This window comes from Balaenoptera ricei, chromosome 4 (genome assembly GCF_028023285.1).
Source record: "Balaenoptera ricei isolate mBalRic1 chromosome 4, mBalRic1.hap2, whole genome shotgun sequence".
Lineage (NCBI taxonomy): Eukaryota > Metazoa > Chordata > Mammalia > Artiodactyla > Balaenopteridae > Balaenoptera > Balaenoptera ricei.
The window spans coordinates 132,405,797-132,422,832 of NC_082642.1; the positions used below are offsets into that span (position 1 = coordinate 132,405,797).

Genomic DNA, 17,036 nt, shown 5'->3' on the forward strand with positions numbered 1-17,036 from the left:
AAATCTTTATCTGAATTTAAATTCAAAAAATATGCAGTCATTAACCTATGGAGATAAGAGAATGAAAGTTTTAAAGAAGGGGAAAATTTTTTTGGTGCATTCTCATTGGTCTGTATTTTTTATATATAATAAGATTTTACATCTTTGTAAATTTCTTACAGATTGAGCATATGCCATCCTCATTCTTAAAAAATATAACCTGTATTTCAGAGTTCCATTTCAGCTCTAAAATATTTTTATTTTCATGATTAATCCCTTTTAAGCAAGACCCAAAGTCACACTATATAGAGTTGGGAAGGGAAGTTATCTAAACATTTATTGAGTGTTTCTACTGTTTACCAGACAAGTTATATGCATTGCTTTATTTCATTCTTGAAATAATAAGGCATTACTTTTCTCATTTCACAAAAGGAAATGGAAATATTGATAGTTTGGAAACATCCTCAAAGTTATAGAATTAGTATTTGTAGGTGAACTGATATGAACTGAGGTCATTCTCCTTCTGTCACTTCATACAGATATTGGGAATCTCATGCTGTTTAAAGAGTATAAATTGCCTTGAAATATGAAGCAGCAGCTGAAAGCCAAAGGATAAGAAAACTACATATACCTGAAGCATCAATTTTAACCAAAGTTACCACTCTCAGTGGTGATGGGGTCAGGGAACATTCTATATGTCTCCCCTGTTGTTAATTTAAAATATTATTATTTTTTATTCAAACAAGCATGTGGGTATTATGAAAGTAAAAGCAATATTTACATTTGGAGTACTTTAGTAGAAATGTCCAAGAAACATTTGTTTAAGACAGTCCTATGTACATGATAAATAGTCAATACATTCTCACGCATAAATGAACTTTTCTGCCTTTTCTAAATGAAACATGAGTAAATATAAGTCTTATCAGTCGTGATTTATTTATGCCTTCCTCAGTTAATACTAAGACACAGAGAAAGTATAATTATTGAATATGAGACAGAAGGTATGCACACATCACTGGAAAAAATTTACATAAAACTTCTCCACTTTGAAAAAAGATGAACTACTATATGTTTTAAATAGGAATAATTACTCTAGTGAAAATACGATGTGTCAAAGAAGGGAACTACACCACATGTTCATAGGGTGTCATTATCTAAGATACACAATTGTAAGATCTGTACTAAACATTGATTTCATATCCTTCTGCAGTAGTACTGAATAGTACTGAATTTTGGTAAACAACAACAATATAGGTTATTAAAATTTTCTTTCCTAATATTGAGTCTCTAACTCATAATTGAATAATTGAAGATAATAACATATCTCTATTTTTAAGGTGTCCCTGGCAACATTTGGCGTCTATTTCTTACTGGACGAAGGCAACATTTTAACAGCCACTAAAGTGTTCACATCTATGTCTTTGTTTAATATTTTGAGGCTTCCTCTGTTTGATTTACCAATGGTGATCTCAGCTGTGGTCCAGGTGCATCCAAAGTATCCTTAAACTGAGAATCATTTCTCTACTGAAATCTATGGTTTTGCATATTTCATTTCTTTGTCTTTTTTTAAATTTCACTTTTTGTAGTTGCTTTACACTGCTTTCAAAATTAACCTCCCTGAATTAATGAGCAATAGAGAACATTATAGAATGGAAGGAATCATGTCTTCTTTGCCTGTGCTTCTCTTCTATAAAAATGACTTTTAAGCATCTTTTCAATAGAAAGTCAATTGACTTTCTTTTCAAGTCAATTGAAAATGACTTTTCAATATGTGATACTGTTTTCTTTGCTAATTTGGTGTTTGACACTATGTCATTAAAGGGTTCACTTTCTGTTTTCAGTTGAAAAATTTTTAACTAGGTGCTTTGCACAGAGCTGGATCTGAATTTTTCCAGGGTTCAGCAGCATTTCATTTGTACTGAATGAATAAACCAGGGAGAAAAGTGCATTGATAATATCAGTCTGCCAACAAACCTTGTATGAGGTATCTGGTTCAGCCTGCTTTTATTGTAATCTCCAATTGCTAGAGGCTCTTTAGATGCTATAATGAGTAGAAGGAGGCTAAAACCACAGGGAATCCAAAGAACTGAGTTCCTTCATCCCTTTGCCCTGAGATTTTCTCAGTTAAATTTTTTTTATATCAGGTTTGGGCATTCCCCCATCAAATCCTTTCCAAGTCTGGGTTCATAAACAAAGGGAATCTTTGCTTATTGGAACCAGCTCTTTGATCTAAGAACTTTGCCTTTTAATTTTTTAATTATTTAAATGAAGAGTAACATACTTCTATAGTAAATACCAATTAAGCTATTTTTGTTACATAATACCATTTTTATGTTATTTTACTAATAATAACCAACAGAGGGCGTAGAAGTACTATTGTGATGCTTTTAACACTTGTTTCACAGCACACTTCTCTTAAAGAAAATGTCATTCTTAGAGTAACAGTTTTGTTTTGCTTTTGAAATTAGAATCTAGCTAAAGGTCTGGTATGGCAAAGTGTTTTCCAACTCCTAGTGGTATGCTACTACTGTCATTAAACAAATAAGGAGAACAATTGTCAAAAAAAAAAAAAAAAAAAGAAAAGAAAAGAGAAGAAAAAGAAAAAGAAGCAGCTCTGCATACTGATATGACACACTTGGTAAACAAAACCACAGCCCAATTACATCTTATCCATTAGCAATAGACATTTCCTAGCATAAAGTGAATAAAAATATACTAGAGGTTTCATGCAAGTCAGTTTCAGGGGGAAAAATGATTATTTATCATAACTGTAGCTAAACATTTTACAGGTATTTTACTATAACTAAATGTTACTATTGCCAAAACAATCTATTTATTCTCAGAAGCAGAATTCATTCAACCATCCTGAAGTTGCTTTTAAAAACTAATTTTTCTATAATTATTAATAAGTTATTATGTCTTTACTAGAATGTTAAGGAGGAATTTTGGTTTCTTCTTCTCATGCTTTCCTGCATATATGATATTTGTTTTGATCTTTGATCCTTGAAACTGTTCTTTTTCTTTATGGATGGACTTGTTTATAAGCATTAAAACAATGCAAACTATGCTTGCTGAATGTTTGTATCAATATATTTGCATCAAAAAATTTTAATCATACTGTAAATCACAATAAATGCTTTTCAGTTTAACTTGTGCTTGAAACCCAAAAAATTTCATTTGCATTTATTTTGATAGACGAGGATATCATTGGTTCGTTTGGAAGACTTTCTCAACACTGAGGACTTTCATCCTCAAAGTATAGAAGCAAAGTACATAGGAGGTCAGCAGTTCCTGTTTGTATTCAATATTTATTTGACTTCTAGGCTGAAGACAATTGACTCTAAGATATATTTGTATTTATTTTTTCTTCCTAGATCATGCCATTGGTTTTACAAATGCTTCCTTTTCCTGGGATAAAACAGGGATTCCAATATTAAAAGAGTAAGTCATGGTTTGGGGAAAATTAAAAACAAAAAAATTTTAGCATTGAATTCTATAATGTTCCATGTTTTTATTTTTTAGAGTTTTAAGCAGAAGATGAATCTATTGGAATTTACAAGATTTTTTTTAAACCTCTCAGTGCACATTTCATTTTTATGGTTGTTTTACTCTCTTTTTTCCCTTTTCATTTCCTCTATTTCCTCTGCAGCATTTGTTGTTGCATTTTGGAAGTTTGGGTGTTTGTAGAATAATGTAGGACAATGTGAATAGCAGCAATTTCAGGGATGATACCCAGTGCAGTGATACAGTGACTTGTCTAGGAATATACATTAAAAACAATTATAACAAGAACTTCTTATGTCATCTCTCTCCTTTTCTTGTCATGCAGCTTAAACATAAAGATTCCAGAAGGAGCTTTAGTGGCTGTTATAGGGCAAGTTGGGTCTGGAAAATCATCTCTGCTTTCTGCCGTTCTAGGGGAAATGGAGAAACTTAAAGGAGTAGTCCAAAGAAAGGTAAAGTCAACAATGCATTCTTTTCACATCTCCTAGTGTAATAGGCTACAGCCAGCACATCATTAGTGTCAATAAGAATTTATCAAATTGAATTGAAGATGCAAGTATTTAATGAGCATTTCTAGGTTGTAACAAACATTTAAATTTCCACAGAAATCGATTAACTATGGATGGCTTAGTAAGAGCATTCTGTCCTCCAAGTACTTCAGCAAATCATTTAGGAATGCTTATGGTAATTGTTTGATGATATTAACTAAATTGCAACCAATTATAGAGAAACGAATGTGATTTATAATGTAATTTGATTAGGTTTCTAATTATCATTCACTGCAATGTTTCCTAAGTAATTACGGCAGTTCCATTTCTAAGAAATCTTGTAGTTGCTCATGAGAAGGACCTTTGACCTAGAAAAACCTCAGGAAAATAATAATATTAATAGCTTACATTTAAATTTAAGCCTTTGGACTAAGGAGAGGTCTACTCCAAGCCATTTGCTTTATTCTTAAAGGTCAGTAGGAATAAGAATTCAAGAAGTTCTTCATCAGCTTTTTCTTCTTTGAAATACTAGACTATCTAATGAGTTTTTCCTTAGACCTAACTAACTCTTAGGTAAAATACTACCTATTCGCTCCTCTCACATCCGACAAGATGGAGAAGCTCTATGGATCTGAAACCAGTGTCTTCACAGTTTTTCTCTCGAGGAAAAATCAACTCCAAATCTTTTTATTTTTTGTTCATAATATATCTTTCCTCATGTCTTTATATCTTTCCTGACTCCAGTTCTTTAGTGATTATTTATTTCTCTCTCAGCATTGCTATTTCTTAGTTTGGAATCAAGTATGATTTTTAGGACTTTTTCTGATAAGATTACACTTAATGAATATCGCTACTTTTTAACTTTAAGTACCCTATCTTTGTCTCCTTATGCTCTTCCTAATGATTACAATCAGCCATTTGTCTGTCGATCAAGATGACTATAACTTTTCCTAGGCCAGTAAGTATCCTTTAAAAATATAATGCTTGTCATGTTGATTTTATTATCGTTCAGTTTCTTTGGCTAATTTCACAAAGCAATTATTGACCACATACTATGTGCCTAGCACTTAGTACCAGGGAAATAAACATGAATAGGATATGCTACTCTTCTTACAGAGTTCATAGTCTGGTGAGGGAGATACTAAGGTCAATTACAACAAGTATTTAAATTACATTTTTAAAATGAAACAGTATAAAAACAACAAATTCTGCTTTAAAGAGAAAAATAATCAGAAAGTTGGTAGCCTTTTATTTAATCTTGAAAAATAATTAGGAGTTTATCAAGATAAAAACAGTATCAATTCTAGGTTTCACCTGATGCATAAATGATAATAATAAGCTTGACAGGTTAAGGAGTAGATTGAATAAGATAATGTGCAAAGACCTAGACTAGTTCTTGGCATAGAGTCAGCTGGCTCCCTATGAATTTTTAAGGTTATTGTTATCTTCATTATGATTGTTGGGGTACTCATGGTAAGATTTAAAGATTATTTCTGATACCTTTGAGAATTTGTAATTAAGAAAGTGTTCATGGTGATAATAGAAACCGTAACATTGCTATTACTAATCATAAAGCAGAGAGGACATACTTTGTTTATGTTAAGCTAGGGTTGTCAAAGAGAAACAATATTATCTGTCTGTGTAATTGGCCACATTGTTCTTTAGGAAGCTTGTTGGTCTGGATCAGTGGAGGATTTGAGGTACCACACCCTGAATTATTTCTGAAAACATTTTCAATCCTAAATATATGTGTCATCCTGATTATATCTAATTTAGTAGTAATAATCATAATGATGGCATGGCCAACTTAACATTTAGTATTTATAAGGTGATCTTGTTTACATCTTTCTGTTTCTCAAGGTTTCACATGAGCACTTTTTTGAGGCATATCATTCCAATGTTCAAATTCTAAGATCCCCTATTCTCAGTTTCTAAGGCTTACATCAGACATCATTCATGCAGAGTATCCAGTATTCAGTGTTCTTTGATAAAACATCAGAGATTTAGAGTCTATTTTTGAATTAGCAAAACCTCTATTGTAGTTTTATTATTAAGAATGAAATGAAACAAAAACATTTTCATTTGTTTGTGAGATGCAATTGATAATTATAATGATAATAAAAGGAAAAATTTACATCTCTGTGAAAATTGATCAACTTTTTTTCAGCTGCTGTCATACCAGAACATCAAGTCCACACCTCTCAATGTAGTATTTAGTTCCTGTTTTATATTATATACCACTTTTCCCTGTTCTGCAATCTTTTTTCTTGTGTTCTTCACCCTCTGTTCCCCTAATCTTGACTAATGTATATCAAGCATTCAGAACTTCTATCACCCGAGGACAGATTTAATATGCTATTCTAATCAAAGGTTATTCACTAAGTGAGGCAATTCAAGAGCAATTACTTTTGTGTTCAAGATCAAGTCAGATCAGAATTATATTGTTTTGGCTCAAAAGCCATTCTATGTCTTACATGCTCAACAAGGAGGAATTAAAAGTTAATCTTTGATCTTCAAAATAGTTGGTAGAAATCAAAAGACTGGTAGTTACACACAGGTCTACGTCAGAAAGTACTTTAAATGTGTGGTATTGTTACAGAGTGCATAATATTCAAAATACTCAAATCAGTGTTTGGATAGAGTCCGTGGGGCAGATGAAATGTGAGTCTAGTTCAAATACTGGGAGTCCTTTAGAAGACAAGGGCTAGTTAAAAGGATATTTTATGTAGCAGAGTCATATTCAAGAATAATGTCAAGACATAAAATTATCAAAAAATGAATTTAAGAGCAGGGAGTATGTGGAAGAGAGAGATGTGCTGCCCAGACCCCCCCTTCTAGGAAGGGCTTGCCACCCAGCCTTGGGAGTACATATAGCACATCAGCACCTTCATGCTGGCCTCCTGGGGTCCCACTCTGAAAGGCCAGGCCAGTTCAGCCTAACAGAGAATGACTCTGATGGGTGATGCACCTCCACAGCTCTCTGGAGGGTTGACCAAATCTTTGTTGGATCTGGATCGCTGTGTGACTTCCTGCTCTACCCAATCCTCCTTCTTCCTTTTCTTTCCTAAGAATTGATCCCAAATAAACAACTTGCACCCCAAATTCAATGTTATGGGCTGAATTGTGTTCCCCCCAAATTCATATGTTGAAGTACTAACCCACAGTACCTGAGAATGTGACTGTATTTGGAGATAAGGTCTTTAAGGAGGTAATAAGTTAAAATAAGGTCAGTAGGGTGGGCCCTAATCCAATATGGCTGATATCTCTATGAGAAGAAGAAATTAGGACACACACACAAAGGGAAGGCCATGTGAAGACTCAGGAGAAGAAAGCCATCTACAAGCTAAGGAGACAGGCCTCAGGAGAAGCCAACCCTGCCAACACCTTGATCTCACACTTGTGAGAAAAGAAATTTCTGTTGTTTAAGCAACCCAGTTCATGGTACCTTGTTAGGGTCGGTAGAGCTGACTAATAAACTCAGTGTCTGCTTCCAGAAGATCCCACCAGACAGGTAACTTTGATAGACACTAGAGTGAAAGTAAATAAAAGGCACAAAGTAACTCATTTGAAGGGGCCTCTAATAAAAATACATAAGATTAAAACAGGATATAACATTAAAATATAAATAGAATATATTTACATTTAAGAAATAATCTAAATATTTTTAAATTCAATTTAAAGAAGGCAAAACCATGGACTAAATATGTTCCTTTAACGTGGTGCATGCAAGTTCTCCTTTTCCCTTGTTAAGAGTATTCCTTTTATTTATTTCTTTTTTAGGGCTCTGTGGCTTATGTTTCCCAGCAGGCTTGGATTCAGAATTGCATTCTGCAAGAAAACATTCTCTTTGGCTCTGTCATGCAGAAGCAGCTTTATGAGCGAGTTTTGGAAGCCTGTGCTCTCCTTCCCGATTTGGAGCAGTTACCAAATGGAGATCAAACTGAGATTGGAGAAAGAGTAAGGAAAACATATTTTATCTTATGCAGGAATAACATTCCATTCAGCTGTGCTAATAAAATATTTATAGCCTTCTTACTGAGGTCTTGAAGAGCTATACAACTATAATTTTAAAAAGTCATTGTAGAATTCCTATGAAAGAGATGGCCATATTAAGGATGAATAATTATTTATTATTGACTATTTGGAAAACAGATTAAAAATCAGCAGGAAATTCTGTTGTTAGTATCCAAATGGGGGAATGAAAGCCCACCAAGTGGATCATCAATGCTTTGCCTTAGTTGCTGGCATAATGCTGTTCACTATCTAATGAGGGAATAATAGTTTTGTTTCTTGCTGAAGCTCTTGTGCACAAAGTCAAGCCTAGGACAGTAACAACAGAGCCCCAGTCTCCAGTGGTGGCACCAAGGCCAGGTTCCAGCGAGGCTCTGAGATGATGCTGTTTGAATGTACCTGTTCCATACTTACACCTGCCTGCTTAAGAGGAACTTGTTTCCCAGGCATCGTATTCTTTGTTCTATTTTATTTTCATCGCATTAATGAATAGTCATTATGCTGCCCAGTGGTTTGGAGTTAAAAATAAAGCAAAACAAGACAAGATGTCATGAGCCGAAGTATGAAGCCTGAGAGATGATCCCCAACCCATGACTAAAATCTCCACTAATTAAACATGAATGCAAAAGCAGCCTCTGCCTACGATTCATGTGTACTATGAAGATAAGTAAATAATCCTTAGTGCTTTGAATTTCTGAGAAGAGAGTTAGCATAACATTGTTAGGCGTTTTTACCCCGGCTTCAAGTTATTTAATTGTCTTGTTATATAAATTGAAAACTATAGAACAAAACTATAGAAAGGGGAAATATTTAAAATCGAGGGTGTACATTTTTCTGTACATCTGAAACTAACACAACATTGTAAATCAACTATATTTCAATAAAAATTTAAAAAATAAAACCTAGGATGAGGCAAATTTTACCTTTAACTAGACTTACATTGGTTTCATTCATAGCCTGTTACTTTGCAGATGTATTTTCTCAAAGTGTTAAATTGATTTAATTTTTTTGCAACCTCTGTGTTTTTTCTGGAATCTTCACTATCCCTCGGCAAAATGGCACCATAGCTAGAATTATGCAGAAATGTGACTTCTTCAAACTTGTTAATACATATCAAACATTATGCTGATAAAGCCAATCTCTAATAAAATGAAATAGCTAAGTATGTAACTAAAAAATTAAAGGGGGAAAAATTCAAAATGTGAAGTATAGATTTAATATAGTCATTAAATGTTATTGCTACTTATAATTTCTGCTTTTTATATTTTTAAATTAAATTTCTCCCAATCTGATGATGTACTTTAAAATAAACATATAATTGAATATTTCAAAAAGAAATCTGTTTACAGCTGTTTATGAGACAACCAAGATAATGAATGTAGAATTTTCCTCACTTTTATTCATCTTTTTCTTTGGCATTCTTCCACTGAACACAAATAGTTATTAATCTATTATATGCCCTTATTCTGCAATGGGGTATATAAGGGTGAGCAAAAGAGCTATCAATCACCCAGTCTTCAAGGGACTGCAATCAACTGGATATCTGCCAGTGATATTATCAATTGTCTTTACCAGTATTTATTTGGACACTATGTGCTGGGAATGCAAGGATAAACTAGGCAGGAGCTCACAGGAGAGTGAGACCCGGACATGGGTATTGTCATTTCTAGCAATGGGTGAGTAAACAGGACACTGCAAGACAAGAAGGGAAGGAATGAATCACTTTACTTGGAACTCTGGGTAGAAGATTGATTTCAAAGAGGACTTAGAGTGAGTATCTTTTGAGTTGAAAAGGGAGGATATGGGCACCCAAGCAGAGTGTATAGGCTCTGCCCAGATATGAAAAGGCAGGCTAGTCTGCTTGTAGGTCACAGTCACTTGAGAAGGCAGCATTGGGTGAGTGGTTGAAAGATGAGTTAATACCAGAATATAAGTATCTTAGGTTTCTACTAAGGAATTTGCTGATGCTCATGGATGATGGGAGGAGAGAGATATGGGCGTACAAGATTTTTAAGCAAGATGATAACATAATTACAAGATACATGATGACAAGTCAGAGGATGGATTGGAGAGAGGGGTGATTGGATGATAATAGCTAATGTTGATTGGGTCTGTATTCGGTATTGGCTTTGTCCTAAATATTTTACACTCAGTAAATGCTCATGACAAGCCCATGAGTTGGGGGCTGTTATAATCACACACACACACACACACACACACACACACACACATATATACGTATTGTATTACTTTGTATATATTTTTTTCACTCCTGGCTCCCCTGCTAAAATGTGACCTCCTCATGACAGAGGCTCAGTTTCATTTATCTTTAAATCCCAAGTGCTAGCACAGCACCCAGAATATAGGAGATATTTGTGAATAGTAGGAGGATGAGAAAGGCAAAGAAGCAATGACATTTTACAATTATAGGGCACTGGCTAAGTTCTGTGCTGCATGGAGAGCTTTTAAACCAGATCTGTAAACACTAAATATAAAATAAATCAAGTAAATTGGGCCTGGCCCCATAATTCTCCATACATGGCTGTACATGTCGACTTTAATTCTCACACAGAGTGATGTATATTCCTTATTCTTGCTTCTTAGAGTTGTACTTTTGCCAACAAGACTTGTACTAATCTTTCTACAGAAGAAAATAGGACATGTTGATTGCTGCTTTGGTAATTTAGCTATTATTCTCAGTCTCCTATGTGTCAATTTAAAAATGATCACCAGTGTCAGTACACGGCTGGCAGCCAAAAGTTTTCTTTAACGTTCCACAGGCACAACTTTTCAGAGTTAGGGAACTGGAAATTCTTTTCTCCATAACTGTTAGTATCTACTTTTGAAAGCAAGCAATTAAGAGAAAGCAGATATATCTGTTAATTTGCACAAATTAGTGGTACTAGGAAATAGAGGCTTTTGGAATTTTAGGATAAAGAAAGGTTGGAGTGTTAACCCTGAATTATTACCTATCCCTGCTACAGAAGAGAATTTGGACATAACTCTATGTGCTTTGAGATTTACACATTTTTCCTCTGGTTTTGTTTTGTTCTTTTTTCTCCTGCTTCATTTTCAGGGTGTGAATATAAGTGGGGGTCAGAGGCATCGAGTCAGTCTGGCCAGAGCTGTCTATAGTGGGGCAGACATCTACCTCCTGGATGATCCCTTGTCTGCAGTTGATGTTCATGTTGGAAAGCAACTTTTTGAAAAGGTGATTGGGTCGTCCGGCATGTTGAAAAACAAGGTAGCCATAACATCACTTTTGCTTTAGTGAGGGAAGGAGAGGATAAGCTATGTAGCATTGTGCCCAAAATTCTAATATTTTGTTTATTTGTTGAAGCAGAGTAGTTAAATTTCACATAAAGAATGAGATGTTATATTGCTCTTTTACAGACACACTTTAGTGAATGTTTTAAAATTTTTTACAAGTTTACTCTGACCACAACTTATGTGATTATTACCTCATTGACTAATACCATATTCGAAGGTGGTTTACATGCCAAAATGAGTTGTTTTTAGCTTAGGTGACTTTTTTTGAAAAGTGGTATTTTGATGCATAGTACTTTTATAAAAAATACTATTACTTTATTATTTATTACTTAAAATTTGGTATTATTAATCTAGCATTCATAACAATTCAGTTGTTTTGTGAAGGAACCAAGAAGAAAGGAATTAATATTTACCAAGTGCATACTATGTTTGACACTAAATTAGTTCATTTAGTTCTTATAGCAAGTCTCTGAGATAGGCATTATCGTTATTCCTGTTTTATACATGAAGAAACTCAGGGCTTATAATGACTCGATGTAGCTTGCTTAATTTAAGAGCCACAGAGATTTTTAAAAGACTGTCTGACCACAAAATCACACTCATCCATTCACAATATGTGTTTACAGATTTATTAATATAGAGAATTCTGGAAAAATTAAATAAATGTATAAAATAATAAAATAGATATTTAAGTAAAGAATAGACAGATGTCTTTACTTATTGAAATGAAACCAAGATAAATCTTCTCATTCAATTTTATGTATATGTATACAATAATATGGAAAGATTTAAAAATAAAGACTTGAATCAAACATGTTTTTGTAATGCTATAGGACCTTAGAAAAAGGAAGCAAGAATGACAGTTATAAGATTGTTTTTAATTTGCTGTAAATTTGATTCATTTTTAATGAATGAAGAATACCTGAACTAATGGGTTAAAAACATTTGCTGACTTTTTTTTTCTTTTTTTTTTTTTTTGTCTAGCAGTGCATCATCATTCATTGTGAAATATATTTATATATGCTGCCTTAAACTGGCACCTACCAAGAATTATACTCTAAAATAGTAAAGACAAAAAATAATGATTGCAGCTCTCTTTAAAATGGCTTATTTTTGCCATCTTTTGTAACCCAGGGAATAAAATACTCTTTTGCAGACTCGAATTTTAGTGACACACAACCTCACACTTCTACCCCTGATGGATCTTATTGTTGTAATGGAAAGTGGCAGAGTAGCACAAATGGGAACATACCAGGAACTTCTGTCTAAAACCAAAAATCTCACGAATTTGCTTCAGGCCTTCAGTGAACAAGGAAAAGGTGAGGACACAGTGAAAAATAAACCAAAGATACAGTGTGCTTACCCATTTTGAAAGCCCATTAATTGCCTGATTTCTTACTATGCATTTTTCTTCATTCATGCTACTTAAGTCAGGAACTGGGTGTCTTCCTTTCTCTAGAAAAGAAACAAATACGTTGGGACACATCAGCTAAAAATCAACCTTGTTTATGATTTTTAAGCAAAATGTTATGCCCCAGGGTCAGTTTGTTCATTTATGAAATAAGAGATTAGATGATTTATAAGCTCTGTTGCAGGTTTAGAATATAATGGGTCTAAACGTTCCACTTTCTTTGAAATTAAATCCATGTCAAATAAATAATAAATATTTAAAACATACTACTGCATGTTGTGGGAGAGAAACAAAAGAAAAGAAAATCTGAAGAATGACAAAGGAGAATGATATTTGTCTAACTTTTACAAAATAATAACTGAGTTTATTTACTATTAATTTTTGTTACTATAGTCCTAGTATTTTAAATTAAGATTCATAGATATTTGTGTAAATGAAGTGGTTTGATCTTTATCTAATTAGGACATAAGGATGTTTGAAATCTAGTATTAGTTTAATTTTCCAGAAATCAGTCATTTTCCAACTCTGAAAGTTGGATGTACCATTATCTTTTTCCAGCTGTAGATGTTTTCTCACGTGTACCACCATCATGATCCTTGTTCTATACATTTCCAGAACACCACTGAGAGACGGCTGTAAAACCAGTGAACTATTTCATAATTGCAGGCTAAAAGAAGACATATAGAGTTATTTTTAGTATTTCCTACATGAACTGGTATCTATTCATTCACTTTACACTTTACCTGGATATAAAAGTCAGAAAGATATGAAACCAGTTTATAACAAGATCAGTGCAATTTAATATTTTAATGCCATGAAATCAAAAAGCAGAGCCATTTTGCTGATGTGTTTCTCTAAGCTAATACACATTAGGTATGCACTACTATTTTTTTTATTCCTTGTTTATACTCCTTTCTTAAATTTAAACATTCTATATGTAGATGCATTCAGAAATACCTGATCCATTGTCAGGTGGCTGTGATCATTCTTAATAAAAGAAGCACCTTGTCTTTTCTTAATGGCTAGAAGTTTTGGAAATGAGCCCTTGCCTATTTGGTCAGGCTAAGTAATAATTTATATTTAGTGTGTAGGAAAGATATATCTATGAGTGTCTCTGAGGGCTGCAATGAGGATGTGGTCTGTCATTTTCTCTATCCCCAGCACTTAGGTAGCCTCATGTTAGGCAAATAACAGGTACTCAGTAGCTGTTTGTTAAACAGATGAATCTGCCTCCATTTTTTCTACCAAAAGTGTGTCTCCTCAGAGTTAATGGGATGATTTGTAATGCTACGAGCCAGTATATATTTTTTGCTATTTATTTTAAAGGCAACATGAAATATAAGTTGTATTACTTTGGAAAATATAGCTCTGAAAGCAGGCAATGTGTAAGTTTTAAGTTCAATATTTAATCTACCATAAAATATGGAACACAATTTTGAAAGTTGTGGAATTTGCTCTTGTTTAAGTCTCCAGTTTTGGAAACAAATATCATACCTCCCTCCATTGATATATCTCATGTACACCAGTCCTCTGTGGTAACAAGTGGAAAACATCTTGAAGTTGAGCTGACATTAATAGATGTTACTATCTCAGCAACAGAAATATGACAGATTTAGGAAAATGTAAACTGAACTTTCTTCTAATTACTTCAGTATTGTGTCTTTTCTGTTAAAATTCATAAAGGTGGTGAGTAGAAATCATTTTTGTACTAGAAATAGAATATGCTTTTTGCAATGAATATTTCTGGGATTCTGATTTATTTGGATGCTGAGTAAAAAATATATAAAGTCTTTTTAAAAGCAGGCATAAAATTACTCATGTTAATACTAGATAGATATTTGTAAAAAGTCAGCCATATATATTATAATTTTATTAGTGGCCACACAGAGCAGAACAAAAATAGATTAACTGATATAAAATTGATATAAAACATCCCCCAAACAACAACGTCAAACCTGGTTATATTTAGTCACATTTCTGCAGTATTGCCCTTAGACCTGGGCCAATTTGACCCAGTCCTGTACTAAGTCTCCGCTCTGCCTTCCCTGGCTGGCTCTCTGGCCAAGGCCTAGGGATTGTGCCCATCGGGGGTCCTCTTTCCATCCCCCCACTCCTTGACCACTCCAGGTACTTGGAGTCCCAGAGTTCTCTGCCCATATGACATAAATTTGCTCCAAGGACCTGGGCTCTCATTCTTTAGTTCTATCCTCTTAAGGGTCGACTGCTCTACTGGCATTCACTACTCCTTGGATAAAGGATGTTTTTATTCTTGGAGGAGGGACATGTAGCTGAGGTGGCTACAGACATGGTGAGGAGTGGAGCTGGGGTGGGAGAAAACCCAGCAAGGACCTTGACCACCTCACCCAGGACTACCGCATTCCCCAGAGGAACTTGCAGGGCAAAGAGGATATACATCTTGCCCAAGTTAAGATAGATTGTAAGTTGCAAAATTTGAATCCATCACTGCCTCTGTTTTATGCCAGAGGCCAATCAAACTGAGTGTAGGTCTCAGCTCGCTCTTGCTCTCTCCATCTCTCTGTCTTCCTCTTTTCCTCTCTCTCTCCCTCTCTGTCTCTTTGACAACTTTGGGTTTCAGGCAAGTCACTTATTCTATCTGAGTTTTACTTTTCCCTGCAAGATATGGGTAAACTTACCTGTTCTCTTTATCTTATCAGCTCATTTTGGCACTCAAATTGTATAATGTATGTGAACACATTCTATAAATTATAAATATATAAATGTAAACATTATTATTATCAGCTATAAAGATGAAAATGTGCCTTAGATAGGAGAGGATGAAACATCCCCAAATTGAATTTTAATTCTGTGAGACATGGAATCCCATGTTTCTTAGAGGTAGTTGATGTAAATCAGAGGCTTCCTTTAAGGACCAGATGTTTACTTCTAGAAATAAGAAAACATAGAGCTCATGTAAGAGACCTTAGAAATCTCCAAGTCCACTTCCTTCTTTTTAAAGATAAGAAGTCTGAAATTCAAGGAGGTTAAGTATTACACTGTGGGAAAAGACAAAAATCTGCCTAGCTCTGAGATGTTTCCCATCGAATTCACTAACACTAACTTGAACCTCAGTCTTGTAGTTCTAGATGTGTGACTTTGATTAATGCTACCTGCTTTACTTCTCTGTGCCTTTTATCTGTAAAATAAGGATAATCGTAGCATCTTCCTCACAGGTGTAGTTTTGAAACATAAGAGTTAAAATATGTAAAGTATTTAGAACATTGCCTGCCATGTAGGAAGCTATTATTAGTGACATTAGTAAGAACATGACAGAGATTCGGGGATTACCATTGCATGCTCTTAATACTTTTCACAATAATAACATTTGTCTGTAAGACTTGATGATATTGCATTTTTTTTTTAAAGACTGGAGTCATGTTCCTCTTGGGCAAATACTTAAACCTTCTGTGGAAGATCCAAAACAAGTTAGCACTCCTCTCTAATCTCTAAGAAAGAACTTCTCTGTAGGCTTTTTCATTATGGAATCTTAGTTTTATCAAGACATTACAAAACATTTTAGGTGAAGGGGAAATAAAGGGGAAAATGAAAGGCTCCCAGTATACCTATGGATCCAGAACACAAAAAATTCTCTAACTTGTATAATCTTTCATCATATTTCTCTCTATTTTGTGCATTGTTTGCTTTTATGGATATAAAAGCACTCACCATCTTCTTCTGCAGCTCATGCTTTAAAGCGAGTCAGTGTAATCAACTCCAGAACTGTACTGAAAGAACAAATCCTGGAGCAAAATGATAGGTGAGTATTAGGGTAATACCAGGCTCACAGGGATTATGGACTAATTAATTACATTTTTTAGCATTTAAAATGCATGCTATAAAAATGATCTGTACATTATGATGGATACAAAATGTACTTAGTGGTTTCCAAATTTTATACTATAAGTTACATGGTTGTATCTAAGTTTTTAAGTGAGATGTATGTGACTTAATTTGGGACACATAATAACTCTCAGTAATTTCTAGCACTAGAAGAAATCTACTCGGATTTGTGTGTGTGTGAGCTAAAGATATACCCCAAATGAATCTGTTTAGAAAAATAAGAGGAAGGAAGGGAAGGAGGGAGGAAAAGAATGATAAGGGAAAGGAAGAGAGAAATAAAAATATAAAACTTTGACCCTGATTGGATTGTTATATTATACTTCTTTTTCATTTTTGTAAGTAACTAAAATGAACAGTGATCGAAGCAAATTAACCTAATCAGTTATTTGCCCTAATACTCCAACAGTTGCAAAGAGGAGCCAAAAAAAAAAAAAAAAAAAAAAAAAGGAATAATAGCAAAAAGTGGTTTAAAAAGTAAGTGGCTAGAATTCTAGGGAGCTGCCACTGGTCAAAGT

At 34.0% G+C, this 17,036-nt stretch overlaps 1 protein-coding gene across 1 annotated transcript in view; it reads left to right on the top strand.

Moving 5' to 3' along the window:
* The window catches only part of LOC132365505 (multidrug resistance-associated protein 1-like), an 80,854-nt gene that overhangs the window by 34,486 nt on the left and 29,332 nt on the right, over positions 1–17,036 (top strand). Inside the window, exons 9-16 of the mRNA XM_059922225.1 lie at positions 1,317–1,463; positions 3,175–3,259; positions 3,354–3,420; positions 3,809–3,935; positions 7,752–7,928; positions 11,059–11,226; positions 12,409–12,571; positions 16,363–16,438. Coding sequence (XP_059778208.1) covers positions 1,317–1,463; positions 3,175–3,259; positions 3,354–3,420; positions 3,809–3,935; positions 7,752–7,928; positions 11,059–11,226; positions 12,409–12,571; positions 16,363–16,438 — 1,010 coding nt within the window. The remainder of the gene's footprint in view (positions 1–1,316; positions 1,464–3,174; positions 3,260–3,353; positions 3,421–3,808; positions 3,936–7,751; positions 7,929–11,058; positions 11,227–12,408; positions 12,572–16,362; positions 16,439–17,036) is intronic.